At 38.6% G+C, this 21,826-nt stretch overlaps 1 protein-coding gene and 1 long non-coding RNA gene across 2 annotated transcripts; one reads left to right on the plus strand and one right to left on the minus strand.

The window, feature by feature from the left end:
• Positions 1-3,986: 3,986 nt before the first annotated feature.
• Positions 3,987-9,228, plus strand: LOC139118514 (uncharacterized). The gene is made up of 4 exons (XM_070681844.1): positions 3,987-4,176; positions 5,386-5,582; positions 6,383-6,812; positions 8,738-9,228. The coding sequence occupies exons 1-3, from the start codon at positions 4,000-4,002 to the stop codon at positions 6,426-6,428; spliced, it is 420 nt and encodes a 139-aa protein (XP_070537945.1). The 5' UTR covers positions 3,987-3,999; the 3' UTR covers positions 6,429-6,812; positions 8,738-9,228.
• Positions 9,229-15,278: 6,050 nt separating this feature from the next.
• LOC139147835 (uncharacterized) lies at positions 15,279-20,275 on the minus strand. Its single transcript, XR_011555810.1, has 4 exons — positions 20,047-20,275; positions 19,409-19,500; positions 18,794-18,888; positions 15,279-18,523 (listed from the first exon to the last, which is right to left on the minus strand). It is a non-coding gene; the product is annotated as an uncharacterized lncRNA (long non-coding RNA).
• Between the last annotated feature and the right edge of the window lie 1,551 nt (positions 20,276-21,826).

Raw genomic sequence — 21,826 nt, forward strand, 5'->3', positions numbered from 1 at the left:
CAACTAGACTGCAAAAAACAGAGACAATATGTCCGAAAGTGATTAAGTGCCATTTAATTGATGTTGTATTTGAGTCTGTCGATAATCCTATAAACCATTTCAGTATCACAGGTTGAAGAAACTATTTTCGTTCAGACACTCTAGATTTAGTAGCAACAAGCGAAAATGCAGCACCTTTCGTTGGAAAATGAAGTAAAAGCGTTGAGTTCATGTTGGTTAAAATAACACAAAGGTAAGGCACGGGTAAGTATTGAAAAACTCACCCATGACGTTATTTCCAATGACATTGAAGGTCTGTAAAAACAACAAAATGGCAAACCCCATTCTTACCCATAGCAGTTAAAGTATTGGTATAGCGTCAATTCAGGTTACCGTATTCCACATTTTAGCTTCCCTATGATTATCTGTTTCCAAGCGGGCAGATTCGTTGTAAACATAATGCTACTAATCATGTTCATATCATAGATTTATAAATGCAATATTTTTGGAAGCTTTTAAACGTTCTCCTTCATCAGTTTTTGATGCAGATTATAGAAACTGGCGTTTTAAACAATGCGGGGAATGGAAAGCCTTAATCCAGTCAGCCATTGACCATCAACGTCAGTGCACGTACACAGGTAATCGACGGTGGTACAATGTGATGACATCAGCGCCCTTTCAAAACCATGCTACCGTGGACAAACATATTAATAATGCCCTCCAATTACTTAATTGGATATGTCGACACATTGCGAATCATAACATACATGAGCATAATGATATTGATCAAATGAACAGTTCTGACTATTAATAAGACTGTGCTTTCAGTAAAGAAACGTGTGGCCGCCTCTTAAAATTCCCTGATTAATTAATGAAAATCAATGTCGCATGCAACTTATGGTGAAAAGAGTAAAAAGTTTACAACTCGTGTTGGATGTAACTTGTTTTCCAAACCTGCGCCATACAAACAGCTGTGAGTTGGTATACTCTTTCGCAATAGTTTTAGATGGTTATATCACCTCGAACGTAGGTCAAATCAGCAATTAATCGACAGAGAAAAACATTGTATTATTAGCGAGCATAACTGACTACTTGCAAGAGACTGAAGTGACGAGGTGAAGTTCTGGCTTTGTTGAATCATAATTATATTGACTTTTCGGTGTAAAAGTAAAAGATACTACTGAAGGGATTCCGGCACGCAGACTTTCAGAATCCTTTATCCAATTGGTCAAGATGGGATGCATCATTCAAGTTGAAAATAACAGTCCCACGCGAGCAAGATACGTGTTTCATGCTAGGCATAGGTTGTTTTACTGTGTGTGAGATATATATTATCGGAAAGAGCGTACGGCATTGTGTATCAGCCCATTTTATGTTAGATTTTTGTCTCAAATGAACTATTCTTGATCGATCAGGGGCAACGCTTTATTCCATAGTATAGACGCGTAGGAAATAGAATATTTGCTCTGATGCAGGTATCAGTTACAAGTCATAAGTGACAGTTACATGTTTGTTGGAGTGTTCAAGCAGTGTGTTTACTCGCAGTCCTACCAGTTGACCCGGACGAAGTCATCCTTTAAGAAGTCGGCTGGTGTACATGTTGACGTTTGCTACAACCTCAGGTGAACAACGTTCATGTTTATGAAGTGAAAACTACAGCTACTGTTCAAGTTTTCAATTTCAAGTACACCAAGCTTCATGATTATTGTTTGATTTTTTTTATCTGTCCTTCAGTTTTCCTCATAGGCCTAATTGTACTAAAGCTCAAACATGATGGGGCTGGATGAATTTCATGGTGCATTGAATAGTGTTATCATGTTAACTTTTCGTACATATCCACTCTCAAAAAATAACATCGACACTTATTACTCTATCTGCTATCTAGAACGTACAAAATTTATTGCGTGATTACTAATTCTCTGTTGTTCTTTGAAGGTCAGTGGTCATGAAAAAATTTATGCCATTAGAGTAATAACTACACGTAAAATTGATTATCGGAGTTGCTTGACCCTAAACAAACATTTCTATCATTAGGGATCATTGAAAGCGTGTCTGCATTGTTTTAAAGTATTGCCATTAATGCTTAACTGAACAACTACTCGACAATTTTATGTATTTTAACTTTCTACAATACATCTAGGGGGCCTGAGAGCAAATGACTCAGTATTGCATGCAAGTTTATTCACTTTGGTATATCCGCTAGGGAGATATAGAAACGTTTCTACAAACCAGCGACGTTATTCGGTTACGACATCATCGATAAGTGTTGGTTCATCTAGCTGTAAAAGCCGTAGCAAGAAAAGTTTGTATCTTGGTTCAGCTTTTGTTATATGTACATAATTAACGGTATTGGTTCCATTGCAATAGCTATTTATAAGTTTCCACACTTTTTCATGACGTAACATAAAACAACAAAATAGCACGATGCAACATTAAGGAATGTCATATGAACATCTCATTTGTCAATAATAACAAGGTAACTTCGGTATATGACAGAGTTTTCACTGTAGAAAATATATCTCATTGTTCAATGACAGTCTATCATCACATAGACAGTTAAAGGGGAAGTTCACCAAGGATGATTTTTACATATGTGGTAGCTCTGTGGTCATTTACCCAGGAAAAACTATTTTCACCATTTATAACTCCGTGATTTTTTACAAAAACCGTTTAATAGTACAGGAAATTGCCCATGTAATTTGAATCATGGGAAAAAAAAGCTCCAAGCTTGGAGCTTGCATAATGTGATATAGAAGGGACCATCTCCGGACGGGTATGGCCCCCACATTGTCCACTCACAGTAACACAGTGGTAAACAGCAACACAAAATCTGACAGTGGACAGTTTATTAAAAGTGAATCATCTTGTATGCAAGGATACTCAGTATAAACAAAAGTTATGTAAATACGCACAGACTTGTTTAAGCATGGATGAGTGGACAATGCCATACCCATGGGAAAATGGTCCCTTCCATATCACATTATGCAAGCTCCAAGCTTGGCGCTTTTTCCCATGATTCAAATTACATGGGCAACTTCCTGTACTATTTCTGTCGGTTTTTGTAAAAAATCTTGCGAGTTATAAATGGCGAAAATAGCTTTTCCGGGGTAAGTGACCACAAAGCTAGCACATATGTAAAAATCATCCTTGGTGAACTTCCCCTTTCATATATCTGATTATTATGAGGTTATTACGTAATACCACGAAGGATGCACATGGACATCAGCGCAGTGTATCGCCCAACGTGAAGCAGAGGGCGGTGGTAGCGCCAATGTCCAAGTGCATGTTTTGCGTTATTTTCAGGACAACCTTATTATTAAGTATTTTGCATTCGTAACTTTGGCAACAAATTGTTGTTTTATTGACCGCCTGGCTGCAATGTCAACCATTTTTCTTCCGATTTATAACACAGGTGTGGAGCGCTACCTTTCACGCTAGAATATGGGTACCAGATTTGCATAAATTCATGGTATGCAAATAATATTATAATAGGGAGAGCCTCCCTTTGAGATGCGGCCTTCATTGGCATCATGGCTGCCGTGCCGACCACAGTCTACGGATCACCTGAAATTTTTTGCTCTATTAACCCATAATCGTTGCTTTTCAAACAACCAAAAATCTTGTATAAGCATTTTGAAAAGTAATGGACCACCAGGTTCCTTGTTTGTGCAGTTTTATAGCAATAAAGTAAGTGACAATTATTTTCCCGTAGCTTTGTGGCCTGGTCCTTAGCAACGTCGTCACATAGGGAGATACGCATCTGTAGATTGATTGGCTAAGAAACAAGGGTTAATTAAAGGCTGTAAACCCAATTCAAACTCTGTATACATATTCATGAGTGGTTTTCCCACGTTCTAGCTACACTGCGTAGTGATTGGTTAACTAAATATGAATATGCATGAGGACTGGTTTATAAGGTTTACCCAGATGTAGTACCCATGCCTTCTCACGGCGGAGCGTGACATACAGCAATATTCAGTGTACCTCGCTCGTCATCAAAGTTTCTTTGTGGAATTCAGAATGGCAACTCCAACCACACAAGCAACAGTTGTCACAGCACTGCAAACACCAGTTCTCACTACTTTGGCTGTAAGTAGAATGTCGACAACCAGGACTGCGACTGCCACTACCACCAACGCTACTGTCGCTCTAACCAGTACCCGAACAAGTACCAGCCAAGTGCAACCAGTCAATGCGGTAAGTTTTACCTTGCAGACTGAATATTTGGTGCATTTTGCTGTGTTGTCTTTTCACATCCAGCTTGTATTCTGATAGGTGGAAAATGCGTGGGTACCTGCTGATATTATGAACAATATAATTTTGACTTGAGTCGTCACTGTTAGGCCCCTACTTGGATTTTTGAGATAGTAAGATGTGGTAGCGGGAAAATGAATAAATTCCCCAGGTGGCCGATGTTATCTCATGGAATCATCTGCGTTCAAGACCGAAGATATCATCAGGAACTGGGATTTGAGTCCTTTTCGAGTGAGAATGGAATGTATTTGGGTTTGACGAAAGAGAAGTGATTATTGAGTCGTCCCCATGAAGAGCTATAAAATGTGGTTTTGGGGTCTGACGAATGGACAGTTGTTATAATGGCGAAGAAAACTGTTGAGTCGTCCCCATGAAAAGTTATGAAATACGCGTTTGGGTTGACGAATTGACATAATGGAGAGGAAACTTAGTATTGAGTCGTCCCCATGAAAAGCTGAGGCTGTAATGAATGGTAGTGAAGGCGACGAGTCGTCCCCAAGTGTTTTCATTTTATATATGTGGGTTTGACGAATCTGGAATTAGTGTACTTGTCACATAATGTGATAAAGGTATGGCCGGATTGGTCATGGCAGGTTATAAACATTTTGGGTTGACGAATTATATAGCGCCAGTTGGAATGAATACGTTTGCATTATATGGACCCGCCCATGACGCATTGAGGTTTGCTCGTGTTTTGCTTGCATTTATAGAAATGCCATGTCGTAGGTCGTTCTGTGAAAATGCACAGAGTAAAGTGTGTACAGAGTAGAAGCTCTGAAGTTCGTCAGTGTATACGTTACGTGGCATGGTGGTATAGCGGTGCACGCCTGGATAGATTTCCTTGAGTATAAGCGATATTTACAACTCCGAGAATTTCTACACTCGGGAGCAATGGGATAGTTGTACAGGTTAGGGTGTGCCGTCTTCTGTTTCGTGATGTAAAATGGGACTGTTTTCTGCCTGAATATCAGTTTCTTCGTTGGTGAGAATTGCGATATACGACTTGCATGTTGGCGATTTTTTTTTTTTTTTCCGGGGAATATTGCAGGCTGACTGTGAATGGGTGTGGCCAGAAATGTTTGTCATGTAAATTACACGCTAAACGTGCGGCATACCCCAGGTGCTAAGGTTATTTGCTTTGTTGCATTACAGGGACCCTCACATACTCGCAGATCGGAGACGTCAAGTGGCCCTCGACTGGAATCCTACGACAGGTTCGAAAGATCACTGACGGAGTTGCGGTTGTATGCTGAACGGGACGAAGCGGCTTTTAGTCCAGAAGAAGCTTTGGCTCGCCTTGAAATGCTAGTGGACATATCGATGGATATAGGACATAAAGACTATCATAAGTACGTAGCCATGTTACGGGCTCTGCGTAAAGAGAGACAATCACCCGCTATGCCTCAAATGCTGCTTTCCCTACTTGGATCAGGTGCACATGCAGAGATCTTAGAGAAAATTGCAAAAGTTAAGAAAGCCGTTGGTAATACTAGCACCCGTTCAATGCTGGTCGCAGAGAGAATAGAGAAAGATCAAGTTGCGATGTTGGAAGTGTAACAGAATTGGACATATAGCTAGGTTTTGTTATGGTAGACGTGATAGGTATGATCGGTACGATAGATACGATAGATACGATAGATATGATAAATATGATGACGGGAGAAGAGAATCTTACCGTTCCCGTTCGAGTAGAGATGACAAATAGGTATTAGTGTAGATTTACGGTGATTTGTTTGAGGTATGGCTATATGATATAAGAGGACACCTTGGCTGGAATACTATATTGTCTGTTGTATTGTAGCACGGAATTGATAATGGTGATTAAAGGACCATAAGGACGTAATGTAAAATTGTCTGTTGTGTGAATGGTTTGCGCATGTTGGGAAATGGGGGCGTGCCTGGGGGAGGTGTACTGTAGTCTAATTACAGTCCCTTCTGTTTAACTAGGCGGGGGTTTCTAACCCTATGCCCGGTTATTTTTTCCCCAAAGAAATTAAAAAAAAAAAAAAAAAAAAAAAAAAAAAAAAATTAAAAAAAAAAAAAAAAAAAAACAACTGCAAAAAAGAATAAATTACAACCCAAACAAAACGACTGTTTGTCGCTTTTGGTATGCGATAGATACTAAATTGAGTGGTTTTGACCTTTGTAGGTGTATGTTCCCGCTATTCCGGGATGGGAGAGGGAAATCAGGGTGAATCCTCTACCGGCTTACGGAGAACATCTTGAAAGGGCCACAAGATGGATAAATTTGGATGATCGTAATTGTTCCACCGTGCTGCCGCATCCAAAACTGGTACTCCGGAACGGACTAAAAGTCTCTGCACGTGACCTCCATTTTCGAGATCCGGCATATTTCAAAGCAGGAGGACTTCATGGAAAGAAGGGATATTGGTCTAGTATATTGCAAAATCAGGATAACCAGAGGCTTGTTGAAAAATGGATAAATGACTACGTGTCAGTTTTTGACTATATCACTCCTTTTAAAGGCGAAGTGTGCGGGAGACATTATGATTGTGGCTTTCCACCAAGTGTATATTTGCCGAACAATGCAGTGTGTAAACATTACAAAGATTTTATAGGTAGGACACTGTTAGAAAGGGTACAGGCAGGGTCACTGGAGATCTGGGGTGAGGTTGGCAGAGTACCACCACCATATATAGTAATGCCTTTAGTTATAGAACCTACAAAACCTAGGCTTTGTCATGATCAGCGATACTTGAATAAGTGGATGAAAGATCTGCCTTTTAGATTAGATTTGATTACAAACCTACCACGGTATCTGGATAAAGGGCATTATCAGACAAAAACGGACGACAAGAGTGGATATGATCACATTTTCTTGACACATTCGAGTCGTGCTTTAATGGGTATACAATGGGGCGGTTATTGGTACGTAGCTACTACGCTGCCCTTTGGCTGGAAGTGCTCCCCATATATTTACCAGACAGTGGGCTTGGCAGCTATGAATGAAGTGCGTCGTTGGGGTGTACCTTGTTCCCTTTACATAGACGACAGACACGCGGGTCAGTTGATAACAGATAGCACAAGTCTGTCAAATTACGAAAAGGCTGACGCCGCATGCTTTATTTTGTGCTATACTATGATTGAATTAGGCTACACATTAGGGATAGGGAAGTGTGTGCTTCAGCCTACCCAATACATTGAGTATCTTGGATTTGGGGTTGATACCAATCGTAGGGCATTTACCTTACCTCCTGCCAAGAAAGTGAAGTTTGCCGATCTCAGGGAGTCCATCTTAGCAAAGAAATGGATCCCAGTGAAAACTATGCAGCGATTCGTTGGGAAATGTGTTTCATTTACTGTAGCAATTCCAGCAGCAAGGCTGTTTGTGAGGGTAATGACCAAAGCAATAGCAAAGGCAGAAAAACTGGGGTCACGCATACCGATAGAGGGCGATCTTCGGATGAAATACTAGGGTGGAGGAGAATTGATACAGGTCGAGACTGGTCATACTGGAAATATGAACGGCATGTCACAGTTTCCCTTGCGAGTGATGCATCCCTTGGGGCTTGGGGTGGTATTATCTATACTAATGGTAATGAGCAATTATGTGATTATTGGGTTAGTGATCTCCAGCACAAAAGCATCGCATATAAAGAAATATTAGCCCTACGGAACATTTTACAGGCAAATAGCGAGTTGGTTAAAATACCAGAGTGAAAGCCCAAGTTGATAATAAGTTAGCACTTTATGGTTGGTTAAATATGGGAACAAAGAGTAGTGAGGCTAACGAGGCTTTGCAACAATTGTATAGTACTGTGGAAAATCTTGATATAGTTTTGGAGATGGAGTATATCCCATCAACTAAAATCCAGCTGATGAACCATCGCGCAGGATGTCGGCAAGTGACGCAAAACTATTGCCGGCGTTTTGGGAACGAGTAGAAAATGAATTTGGCCCACATACAGTCGACTTAATGGCCCTCGACTCGAATGCACAGAGTGGTCGGAATGGTGCTTCTTTAAAGCACTACACGCCGTGGAAGACCCCTGATTCAGCGGGCATTGATGTGTTCACACAGAAAATTGGTGGAGAAAACAACTATGTGTTCCCGCCTTTCTCGATGATAGGGCCTGTACTTAAGTTTTTGGAGGAGGAGAAGGCATTAGCCACCATAATTGTTCCCTTAACATCACCCCGCATGTATTGGTGGCCTATAGTGGAAATGAAATCATACAAGATAGTTCGACTTGCTCAGGCAGGTGAGAAGGTCTGGGAAATCCCTACAAAAACAGGGCACTGGTTTCTGTCCCATCGGTATATGATATTTTGCGTGCCGAATTGATTACCGCAAATGTGATTAGACAACTGCAGAGATTAACACATGTTTTCTGTTATGGTTTGGCCTTTAGTTAATTTGGACATGGTAATTATGTAAATAAAGTAAGGGTTACGTACTCATTTTTTGAATGATTGGAAAATTAAAATGTGGTCCGGAAAAAATTGTTAGAGTTTTCTGTTATTCTTCTTTTATATTTTACAGATTTCGGACCATGTTACCTTAGGTGCCCCTCGACTGTGGTTACCAGCAGAAAAATGTCGTGAGTGCCGTTACCCCAATGATATTTCTTTCAATTTTTGCCAACAATGCGGATTTCGTCGAGTGCCCGACAGTGAACACCGCCCTCTACGGTTGCCCATCGATATCATGACATTGGATGAGAGAATTCAGGAGGTTCAAGAGCGTATAAGGTCAACACCATATGGTGAACGAAAATCTAAGTTACAGGGGGAACTTGAGGATTTCCTAGCTAGCCTGGACACACGTAAGACTATACTGTCAGCTTCGCCTAAAGATGTGCTGAGGTTTTTGGTTTGGAAGGATAGCAAAGGCCGTACTGTTGTACATCGTGTAGACTGTCCCGGGGAAGACTTGTGTACCTGCCCTCATCGTTTGGCGTTTAAAACGGTCGATTCATATATTGGTCAGTTGAGGTCGATATTTGAAAAGGAAGGACGAGGTGGAGAGTGGGATATAAGGCTTGGATGGGTAATCCGGCAGCAGATAAAACGGTTGAAAGAATATCTAAAGGCCGTCACAGAAGAACAACTAAAACAAAATTTAGTACCAAAACAGGCAATCCCCATTACAATCGAGAAAGTTGTAAAACTCGTTCAGTATATTAACTCGGAAATTAGCGCTTTCCCAAACATGGATTTATATCGGGCTTTTGTACTGGCGAGGGATAGAGCATTTTTTCTTACTCTCTTGTTCACTGGTGACCGGTCAGGTGACCTCTTAATGACTAAAATCGAAAATATTGTTCAATTACCCGAAGGTGGATTTGTGTTAAACCATGTATGGGGGAAGACGCTGCGTGATGGGAAAGTGCGGCCCTCTGCACTATTTCAGAACCGAAATAGCCTGATCTGTCCAGTCAAGGCCATAAATGACTATGTCGATATTTCAATTGCAGTAAGTATTACGCTTAGTCCTGGCTACCTGTTCCGTTCAACTTCAAGGGATCGGAAAGTGGAATGTACTCATATCTCTACTAATGCAGCCAATGCTAGGTTGAGATTCTATATGCAGAAAACAGGCACTTTTCAAGGAGAGACTATTCATAGTTTTCGCAGTGCATGTGCCATTGCATTAGCTTTATCAGGTTCATCCTCCCAGATATTATGCAGCATATAGGATGGTCTAATCAATCAACAGCATCGTATTACATGCAGTTATCGAAGGTGATGTTGCCTTTCTCCCCCGCCTTCAGATTACAACAACAATCGATAGGAGAAGCGCATAGTATGTATCAGAGATGTAATGAACTTGTTGGGGCGTTCAGCAGCGTTCCCACCAGCTAGTGAAGATTAACAGGACAATTTGGTTAGGTCAGGCTACGTTTGCTGACACCGTCAGGGTGACTTTGGTGATATCTGCTCCTGACTTATGTTTTGTCGACTATTATGTTTATGAAGGAAAATAAATAATTTTTCCTCTTTCATCTTTGTGTGGTATTTGTAGATGTGCGTGATGAGTATTGGAGAGGGGTTTGCTTTTTGGGTACAGTCGAGGGAGATCAAGAGAGGAGGCAAGGGACCCTCGACCACTCCACAACTAAATCAAACTAAACAACACTACGCAGTGTAGATGGGGAACTAGCTACACTGCGTAGTGATTGGTTAACTAAATATGAATATGCATGAGGACTGGTTTATAAGGTTTACCCAGATGTAGTACCCATGCCTTCTCACGGCGGAGCGTGACAGACAGCGCCCACCCACCCACCCTAAAGTCGCCGACGCCCTAGGCATGTGTTATTGACAAGGCAGCAGTTTTAAGGATGACGAGCGAGGTACCACGAATGGCCATCGGTCATTCTTTGAAATACAACAAGGGACCCTCGACCACTCCACAACTAAATCAAACTAAACAACACTACGCAGTGTAGATGGGGAACTGTATGAATTGGAACAGTGTAGGACTATGTTAACGCGAACGACGCATTTGTAACTATGTTATGACCTCACCCCAGCGTTCAGCATACTCCACGAATTTGATACCCGGTGGTAAAATGTTAATGCTTTCATTAATGTTACTGTTTATTATCTCGTGTATAAAGATTTTTTAGGGTTAATTGTCGATTAAAAGTGACGTGCAAACCCGGAAGTTGTTTTGCCGTATGACTACACGGCGCACGTGTGTCGGCGAAGCCACAGACGCTGCACAGACACGCCTGATACTGTGCATGGAGGAACGCACAGAACGAAAAACTTGAAAATCTATGGAGCGCTTTAACGAAAATCTGTATTTTCCCACCACGGAGAAAACCGGCAAACCGTCATTTGTGAGCGCTGGCTGTGCGTGTTGGTTTGAAGTAAAATCCTTATTATGCATGCAGATTAGGTACCCATCTCTCAGCGTGTTTGGCATGCTTCCAAAAAGCAGGTGCCGCCAACTAAGCTGTTCGTGCGAAAAGGTGTTCGTGCGCAGTTTTTCAGCGGGCGGGCAAATTTCAAAACTAATCAGCGGGCGGGGAGAAAAAATCTATATTCAGTGGGCGGGGAGAAAATTTTTGACAGTGGGCACCGGAAGACACGTAGAGGAAGGGGAAAGCGGCGTGGTTGATAGAACTTGAGGGGAGATTTAGCGCCTAACTTAGAGGGGAGCAATGTTCCAAGCTATACTGCCAGCTGCTCCCACGGTTTGCGTTGATCTGGGTTGCCTATAGTAGGCATCTAGTTGGCAATGGGAAATTTCAGTAGTGGGGAGAGGGCATTTTTGGAGCTTGAAATGTTGTGGGGAGTGGGGAGCGGGCAGACTATAGATACTGGAGGGCAGCGGGCATCAAAATTCAGTGGGAGGGCATATTTTCCGTGTACGCCAGTGGGAGGGCAGTTACGAACAGCTCTACTTTCCCCTCCAAATTTTGGGTCAAGGTCAAAAATACGAATAATCGGTATATCAGCCTTCAAAACATGTTTTGTGATGATTTTGCGAATTCATGGAATTTACCAGTTGGCGGCACCTGTACAGTACACGAAGAGAGGGCGAGGCATACATGTGTTCTGGTAGACTGTCAACAGTCAATTGTGCCTTTTCTTTGCTGTTATTGATATAGTCTCTTGCATATTTGCTAGCGCAGCTCGGAAGCATGGTGTTGAAGACCAAAAATCCAATTATCCCAAATTAGTTCCAATCGTGTTAGTAATGCATCCAAGTAAAATCATTTTTCAAATAATCTCCATAACATACGGATGAAAAATGACTTCCTACATGGATATGAGATGATGAGTATCATAATTATTCCAGTTTCACATCTATGTGTAAAATAAATCAATATAGGGGACTTGCATGAGACAATACCATCGTGTAAGAACTACATGACCAATATTGATAAGAAATGAGAATATTTTTTACCAAATGGTAATAAAGATTGCGATGGATAACCCCTAAATCAACGCCACACTGTCAAGCATTTTCGGCTTTTGACCTAAGTGGTACCGTACAGCGTCGCCTTCAGCAAAACCTGAATATCCAATCCGAATATGATATTTACGTCAATCTATGATAAATGTAATAAAATGGCGTTTTGCAGATGTTATCAACAAAACGTCTCTGTGCAAACTGAGACGCCGTTAAGGTATGTGACTTGACCAGCGTCATAATCCTTGGTATGACGACCCTCAATTGGAAGATAATGGATAATAACGACAGCAGAATAGTATTGCAATGCTCTGCTAACTTAAATATTTGAAGTCTTTCGTACATGCATGCATTGTTAAAAGTTTATTTTTATGAGGAGAATAATCCTGACCGACATTTGTTTTACACATTGGTGTGTTTCTTGGTGTTGGTATATACACCTCTAAAGTTCTCTTGTATCTAAAATTCTAATAATAATTTGTAACGTTTGTACACTGAAAGTACCTTCACCTAACCAGGAAGGGCCATAAGCTGGGCCAATTGGCTAGTTCATTTACAAGGCTAGCTATTCAAAATCTGCTATAATACTCAAGCGTAAGTCAATCTCCCTTAAAATAGTCGTCTCTTTTTGTTGCATATTATATTTAAAAACTAATTGTAAAATCAAAAACTAGCCCATTCATTAAAAAAATAAAATTGTAACTATAAAGGAAATCTTCCGTATTTGTAAAACACCACTTGGAATCACATCAACTACAGCATAACCAGATATGAACTGAATGGCCTCGCGTGCACATTTTGTAAAGTACTTCTTGGGGTATTGGCTTTTACGAAGAAGGAAAATGTGTCAATAGATGACAAAATTTGTTCCCGAATTTCTCAAAATCATCTGTGCCGCGCCGTGTAGCAGCAAAATGAGTTCGTGACCTTTGAAGTACGCGTTTCAAAAAATAAATACCCATGGGAACATGCTCACCACGCCACGCAACTCATGTACAGCTGACTATGGTGCACTTGTCAGGCGATGGTCGATGATTCTGGTTATTGCCTATATTGTCAAGTTCAATGCCTAATTTACGGAAACACGAACTCTGTCTAGTGTATTCGAAGCTCTGCGTACAGGTTGTGCACACGGCCTCTACCACGTGGTGTCCTGTGGACAGTGTGGTACAAGCCGTCGGCCTACCACCGTACCGCCGGGAAACGCAGACCTATTGTACGCAGGAGCTAGCCTACTGCTGCTGATTTAACATCAATGCCAACATGGAAATCTCATGAAAAATTTGTCATTGTTGGTTCTGTAGCTAATACAATCTTGAAAAGCAACTTAAAGACACAGACTGTCAATACGTCGCCATAATATTATGCTGATCTCAGCGGAACCATGCCGGAATATAAATTCGCTGACACACACACAAGATTGAAAAGTGTCACTCTACATCTCATTCTCAGAGAAAAATGGAGCTTTTGGTTCGCTATGTCCAGAGTAACCCACACGATTCTTAAAGTCAAACGTCGACACGACGACATCAACAGTCAAAACTCAAGATTAGCGATCAGCGCGGCCGAGTGACTGAATTCAGAAATCACTTTGTGTAAAATGTTTTAGTATAGCGCCCTCAAACATACTATTTAGCCTCCCCATAGACTTATACAGGCCACAAATTTTCTTTTACTCATAACTTGATAAATTCGCAAAGCACAACCACCAAAAACTAATCAGTTCTTGCAAATTTGAAGAACAAATTGTGTGCGAAATGTGATCGGAATCTGCCAAGTCGTTTTTGAGATATCGTGCTAACAGACAGACACACAGAAACGCCTAAACCATAACCTCGCTGCGCGCATGCGCACGCGAGGTAAAAACTATATAAATGAATTTTACCAAAATTTGAAAAGAATTTCGATGTAGACAATTTAATACATTGATTGTATGCTTTAAATTGAATGTCATCATGCACGAGAGAACAGGCGGGTCTAGTCGCTCGACTTACATCGACATATGTCGATTTGTTTTTCCTCATATAAATATATCGCATATTGTTTTTTGATAACAGATTCTTGATGAATTGCTTAAATTAATGTTATATAAAACAATCTTTGATCAGTATGTACAATAAATGATCACACTATAAAATAATTCAAGTGAGAATTAAGTCATCTATTTGTGGAAATTTAATAATATGATCATTAACTTAAAAAAACGACACATTTAGTATAGATATATGGTCTTTTAACAAAAAATCATTGCATTATTTTTAAATCTTCCAATAATCAATATTCCTCACCCTTCGAGCTTTAATCAAAAATTTGTCAAATTAATTCTATCAAATAACATTACAATTTCTTCAGTCAATTTTGATAAATAGGTACATAAAGGAAGTGTATTAAATATGCAAATTAGCTAAGAATTGGTATGTTACACTCGATAAATTTCGGTTGGTTTGATTTAGATAATAGTCTTATTACCTAACCTAAAGACAAGAAAATGTCTTTTTTCAAGTTACAATCACATAGACATTAACTTTAAGCGAAATATAGATAAACCAAACAATAACAAATCTCATTTTGACAAACCTACCTGAGAAATCCATGGAAATCCACACTGTGTTTAACTTTATAAGTAAATGTAAACCAAATTCGATATGGTCAATGAATATTCCTAAGATATTTACACTAGATAATTATTATATGTCACGCACATAAAAAACTTTTAGTATCATTAAATCTCTATATGGCTAATGTGTCAAAGACGCATGATCTAAATCAATGTACTGGCTTTTGACGCACGAACGAATTAACACAAAGTCACATACGCACATAGTACAAAATTGAGGGTGTTATGACATCTAAATTTTGAAAGTGTACAAACAATGTGACAAAGATGTTCACTGTCATTGGGTGCATCATATATCTCGTTGTTATCCTTAATTACAGACAATTAGCTAATTCATCAAGATCATCAAATTTTGCACATAAATGAATCTCATTATGACCAATGCACTTCACAAATCCGAGTACTATAGTCCATTCAATCTCGTCATGACTAGGTAACAGAAAATCTTTGATTATGCGTATTTACAAGACATAATATTTCAAACTCATGGAAAAGCAAATTCACAAAAAGATATGCGAATGGGTCGATTTCAATATTTCACACTCGTCAAGCCATGATGTGTTATTCATAAACCTTACGTGACTGATAATCATCACGTACAGCGTTTAGTATTTCACATTTGTCTGGTTTCCTATGAAATTTAACGAAACCCGTCTTAGCAAGAACATTAGAGAATTAGTATCTCAATATAAGTTCCAGTCTCCAATCTAAATGTACAAAACAAAATTACTTATTACACGGTGTTTTATGAATGAATGCCTTTAAGAACTCTACCACTGCTGTTAATCAGATTTTTCAACATGTTAGCCAATGCAAGGGATAACCCCGAAATTAACGCCAGCTTGCAGGCTTTTGCAAAGCTTGTCATTCAATTAAAATTATATACACTGTCATCTTCAAGAAAATCTGCATCTGAATATGCAAGCCATGTCACCTAAATTGCAAGAACGTTTTATCGAAGTCAGGTACATTTCAACGTGTAACTCCGTTTACGGTAAAGTGATTTCACTAGACAAGCCTTGCATTCTTGATTATGACGACATCAGTAAGGGAATCTATACAAAAATTGCGTTGAAATGACACACTGACTACAATACTTGAAGAATATCAGTAGAGGAAATGACGGTTGACCATTTATTTCATTGCAAAGAACAACCAAGGGCGACTGTGCTGATTTTGCATTATTGTGTCTCTACATGTTCACGAGTCAAATTACCTGTAGAAGTTTAGTTTAATTGAATGCAACATGTCCATCTTTAATATAGTACCCAATAAACGGCATCAAAAATACACAAATGACAAAATGATAATCAGTATGGAATGCTTATGTAACTGTTGGTAATAACTATACAAATGTTTACCAACAGTGTGATAACATTGATTGCTTTCAGTTCTTATATATGGCCTAATTGCTAAAATTCAGAAAATGTACGAAAGACCTATTACCGAGTGTGTCATGTTCTTGAAACCTTCGGATTAACTTAATTCAGATGTGCAAATGAGCTAGTGGTCGATTTTTGAGTTCATCTACCTTACAACTAGACCAAATGTCAATATGTAACCAAAAATTCGAGCAAATATGATATCACCTGATAACATTCAATTGTTAAGTACGCAAGTCAGATTAAATGAATAAGGCATCCTGGCAAGTCTTACCCAAAACATTAAATAGTAAACAATATAATTTTGAAGTCACAAAAATATCGTCATAAAACACTTCAGGTATTGCATGTGATCCCCAATCGTTTGCTTTGCAAATTTCTCCGAAATATGAAAACTAGAAAGTACAGTCAAAAGAAATGTATAAAATATAGACAGACTTTCCAAAGCAGAAGCAATCAATCTATGTATATGGCAATATGATCATATGCAATATTTTAAACGTTGTGCCTGCCCTCCATATTCTCTCTTTTTCATCTTGCGCAGGAATATTCTAATTCATTTGGTTGTGAATATGGTGAGATGATTGTACAAACACAAGGTTGAAGTTACGTTACGTTGGATTTTGGCGGTACATTGAAAGAATAAATAAGAAAACGTTTTTACACTACAGCTGTTGGATCATGCATATTTATTTTATCACATGTGCGTACTTTCAATTAAACATTAGAACTTAAGAAAGACGCCCCCATACGATCAGAATAAGCGACTTGATGCAGTAATACATGTTTTTTTCCTCAGTACATGTATTAAATTTACACACTACTTTCTTCTTGCAAATTTTAAATCGTAAAATTTGTAAGATTAAGACTCACAATCATTTGAAAACGTGATAAGACCTTGTGCTTTCCCAATATAAAAGTTCATTCATAAAGACTATTATATCAGTTAGTCGGGACAGCAAATACATACTTAATAATCCTTATATCACAATTTCCTCAACCCAGAACGATTACAAAATAGTTCACTTTTCTTGTGACAAATCAGTCTTAACTATAAAGGAAACGGTAGCGATGTCCATAAAACAGTCCTCGAAATGTCATTGACTTTGATACAGTGACTGAAGGGTACTTCATCTAAATATTAAAAAGGGTAATTGCAATTGAGAGTACATGATTTATTGCGGTGTATGCTGAGCGACAGTGCTAAAAATAAGATTCCTACTGACTTTTGTCAGATCTTGTAAGTCGTCTGACTTAAATCCCACTCAGCTTAAGGAGATATTGGCTTTTATATATACATTTTTCGGTCACGTAAGGTTAACCATATAAAATTTTTCCAATGGAGCTGCAACACATATATCATAAAATGTCCAATTTGAGGGAATACAGTAGTCTTAAGTTCAAAAATTCTTTTGCTCATGTACTGTACGAAACTGTATGGACTTGCCTTGGCAAAATTAAATCCCCATGTTTTGCACATGTTTATTGTTGGTATTTTATCTTAGAAATTCTTCGAAAATAGAATCACAAATAAATGAATAAGCTCGGCGTTAAATACAACCATAAGAATGATAGTCCATAAAAATACACAAACAATGAAATGATAAGCAGTTTGTTATGCTCTGACATGTAACTACCGTAAGTAAAGCAAAGCATTAAAGGTACCCAAAAAGTCTGATGAAATTCAGTGCCTTCAGCTCTGATGCGTAGCTTTATTGTTGAAATTATTGATATGCGTATGTTGCCTAACACTAAATGTATATGTTCTTTGTCGATTGAACGCTTAAGGTAGCACTTTGTGACAAAATTAGAGAATAATAGTGTATATGCGACCGAATTAATGGCGATAAGTACAGCTAACCCAACTGTTAGCTCAACGATATGTCAATATGATCCTCTATGGTCTCACAAATCCAAATAGGGTTCATATAAATCTAATCTAATTACAAAACAATAATTAATTAAATAATCAATGAGCTTATATTCATTAAAACAAGATAAACAAACCGTACAAATAATATAATCATGGTCAACAATATAATTTTAGAGTCACATCAAATCAAGGAAAAACAGAAAGAAACACAAGTGCTGGGAGGAAAGGGATGACAAGGTCCACTTCTGTGGATGACATACACATCCCAGCAAATATTGTATCAGTTAGTCTAAAAGTGTTCACTTGTAATTATCTATGAATGATGTTACTTGTGATATACTAGGACATATATACGCTGAACGCGCACCAGGAATGTATTCTGTATCTTTGTGTCTCATGCCAGTTTTATTTACACATTTCTTTTTCCTTGTCGTTCGTATTGTAGCCAGAGTATGTTTACTACAACTACTTCCACCAAAAGCTTCAGCTAAGACTGAATAAAGGGTTCGCCATGATTTCTGATGTGAAAGCTGTGAAGATAAACAAGAGAAAAATAAAAGTTACAAAACTTGTTACGACATTGTGATATATATAAATGTTGGGCATTTTATGTAGAAGTCCAAGAATTATGTGATTTTTCAAGAATAAGACATTTTGTGCAGCATACATACCATGTCAAAAGTTCATAAGTGTAACTTAAGTTTTTTGTCTTTTTTACAAACTCTCTCTCTCTCTCTCTCTCTCTCTCTCTCTCTCTCTCTCTCTCTCTCTCTCTCTCTCTCTCTCTCTCTCTCTCTCACCTTTTGGGAGAGCAATTTCGTATTCAGTCTGAAGAGAATGTGGTTAGATGGTTGCAGAGACATACAGTTGAAGTCATGTTTGATGTCGGTGATACCTGGAACATAGGAGTGTAAATAGGTTTTAGCTGTAGGATTATGCTCATTTATTGCATTACATTTGTTTATATTCAATTCAACACTAAAACGTAGCCCATATAATCTGTCTGCGCGACTAATACTCCAATCAAAGTCAATGAAGTCAGTAATACAAACTTTTAAAATGATTTAGTAGTGATAGCTGTTTGATAATTAAACATTTCAGGTTAAAAGATGTGTAGTACTCCTTATTCGGTCAAATGTAAAGGATCTTCTTCATGTTCCACAATGCAGACTGAAAACTTATGGTGAAAGTCTTCCAGTCTGGACAATTTCAAGAAGAACATCAAGACCCATCTCTTCGAAAGAGCCTACTGACACCTTGCCATAACTTTGTACAGCGCCATTGAACACTACTTTGTAGTGGATACTGGCGCTCTATAAATTCTTCTGATTGATTGATTGATATTTGAAATACCAAACGATATTGATCACAGTCCTACCCTATAAAAATAAACTAAAGGCAATAAATAATTATACCTTACAACCATCACTATGCCAGGCACCAGTTTGCTCGTCCATGTAATTACACGCAGTTTGTTTAACATCCATTGTCAAGTTCACATCATGTCCTACAAATTCAGAGCAACAGGACATGTTACCCGATGTACTGACACAAATCCGAGGAAACACTATCCGCATGGGTTTACAAGGGATCATCAAGATTTTTAAAAATATACGTGTTTTTTATGATCGATGCGGAAATGAAAGATATTATGATGTACCTCTATTTACGGGACGGTGTACATGGAAAGCAGAAACCCAATATCACGATCAGGCTTGGTCACAAATATTCAGATAAACGCGTCAACGTTTCTTAGTGGAGTTAACAAAAATAAATCAAAAGCTGCCCCTTGCACCATAAAACAATACGTTTCTTATCAGCATACATATTGGCAAATTTCTTAGTGTCAAAGAGCCTTCCGAAATGATGGCGACAGTAGTGTTGCTGAGAATATATATGGCGGAATAAATTGACGACAAATGACGTTATAGAAGTATCAATGTACCGGTTGGATATTGTATTCAAATTGCATGCAATCGTAGAGTCCGTGTCGTGGCCACGAATGCAAATATCGTAGCTATCGGCGTCATAAAAGTTTATTCAACTAACTTACTCTCGGGAATGGTAAAAGTCAAATAGTATTCTCCGGTCTTGATAAAGTAGTCCTCGGGGATAAGTATTATTGAATGATTACCGCTGAACTGGACATCCTGGATGTACTGGTAACCGTGGTAATTATTCGAATAGGTAACCTCGTTATCGAATACGTAAGCCGTGGTATTAACGAAAAGTGGCGTTGGGCTTCTTAACATGATGATTACCGCGTGGTGCAACTTTAATACCTGCAAGGGCAATGAATGGAGTATTGAGAAGTAGATTTCATTGAGAATCATACTAAAGTATGGAGCAACGGCGACAGCGCCTGACAACGTGACTTTGGTAAGTTGTTTTCCAAAGATACTGCGTCGGAGATATTTTGTTGTTAATGATGCACTTACTGCCAAGTGTTTACATGTTCTACCATCTAAACATTACCATGGCCTATTTCAGTGTTGTCGTTTTCGTAATCTATTATAAACATGTTCACAATAATACCTTCTTTATCTGTCTTAAAACAAGGAAAAAAATAATTGCGTTGCTTATTTATTTGGTGTATTAACTCTGAAAGAAGGACGCATAATGTTGAGATTCGCAAAAATGACCGAGAGAATGAAGTTAATCATTTCAAAGAAACTGATGATACAATATCCATACTTACATGCAAACACACAAAATACACAAACATACATACATGCATGCATACATACATGCATGCACGCACGCACGCATTTATACATACATACATACATACATACATACATACATACATACACACATACACACATACACACATACACACATACATACATACATACATACATACATACATACATACATACATACATACATACATACATACATACATACATACATACATACATACATACATACATACATACACACACACACACACACACACACATACATACATACATACATACATACATACATACATACATACATACATACATACATACATACATACATACATACATACATACATACTTTTTGACCTACCTCGAAAAGCGAACCAAAATATGTGGTATCTTCCTTGATGAGATGCACGCTTTCCATCAATTTAGACTTTGCAGGGTCTGGAGGATCACTGGAAATCATGATTTGAATGTTTTCCTTCAAATCAGTCACTGGAAGATAGAAAAGGGAGAATGTGAAATGCCAACGCCACATTTCTTCAAAGAGGATCATGTAAAATTGGAAATGAGCAGTGAGCTTCTTGATCGAATTCATTTCTGAAATATTTTCTATTTGCTCACGCATATAATTTTAATTACGTTCCACTATGTGACATTGCTTTCAAATAGTACAGCTAACAGATGCCATCACTAAAGATACAGCTTTCCCTGTTTGTGATAGATCTCATTATCTTATACCCAATGCATGCCAATATCGCCCTATCCTGGTGACGTTTGCTTTGAAATATCAGCCGTGAGTTTTACGGTTATCGTCGAGATATGCAAGAAAAACGTCATCATTTTTGTAGTTTTTCCGAGCTGCAAATACAATTTGATGGTAAACAATGACAAAACACACAAAATGACTACCGCTCTCTGCCTTGTACAATACGACGTTGCTGACATAAAAAAATTAAGGAGCTTTAGAGAAATGGGATATTTCAGGTAGCTAAATACGGGAAGATCATTTGCAATCTTGAATTATAGTTTTTAATGGTTATTCAATAAAAGTTCGTTGTGATTCTTAAACAAGCTTCATCAAACATTATACCTTTCACACGACACGGTCTACCTCAGAAGATGTAGTGAGTAAGTGGGGTG

The sequence above is a fragment of the Ptychodera flava genome, chromosome 2, assembly GCF_041260155.1.
Source record: "Ptychodera flava strain L36383 chromosome 2, AS_Pfla_20210202, whole genome shotgun sequence".
NCBI lineage: Eukaryota > Metazoa > Hemichordata > Enteropneusta > Ptychoderidae > Ptychodera > Ptychodera flava.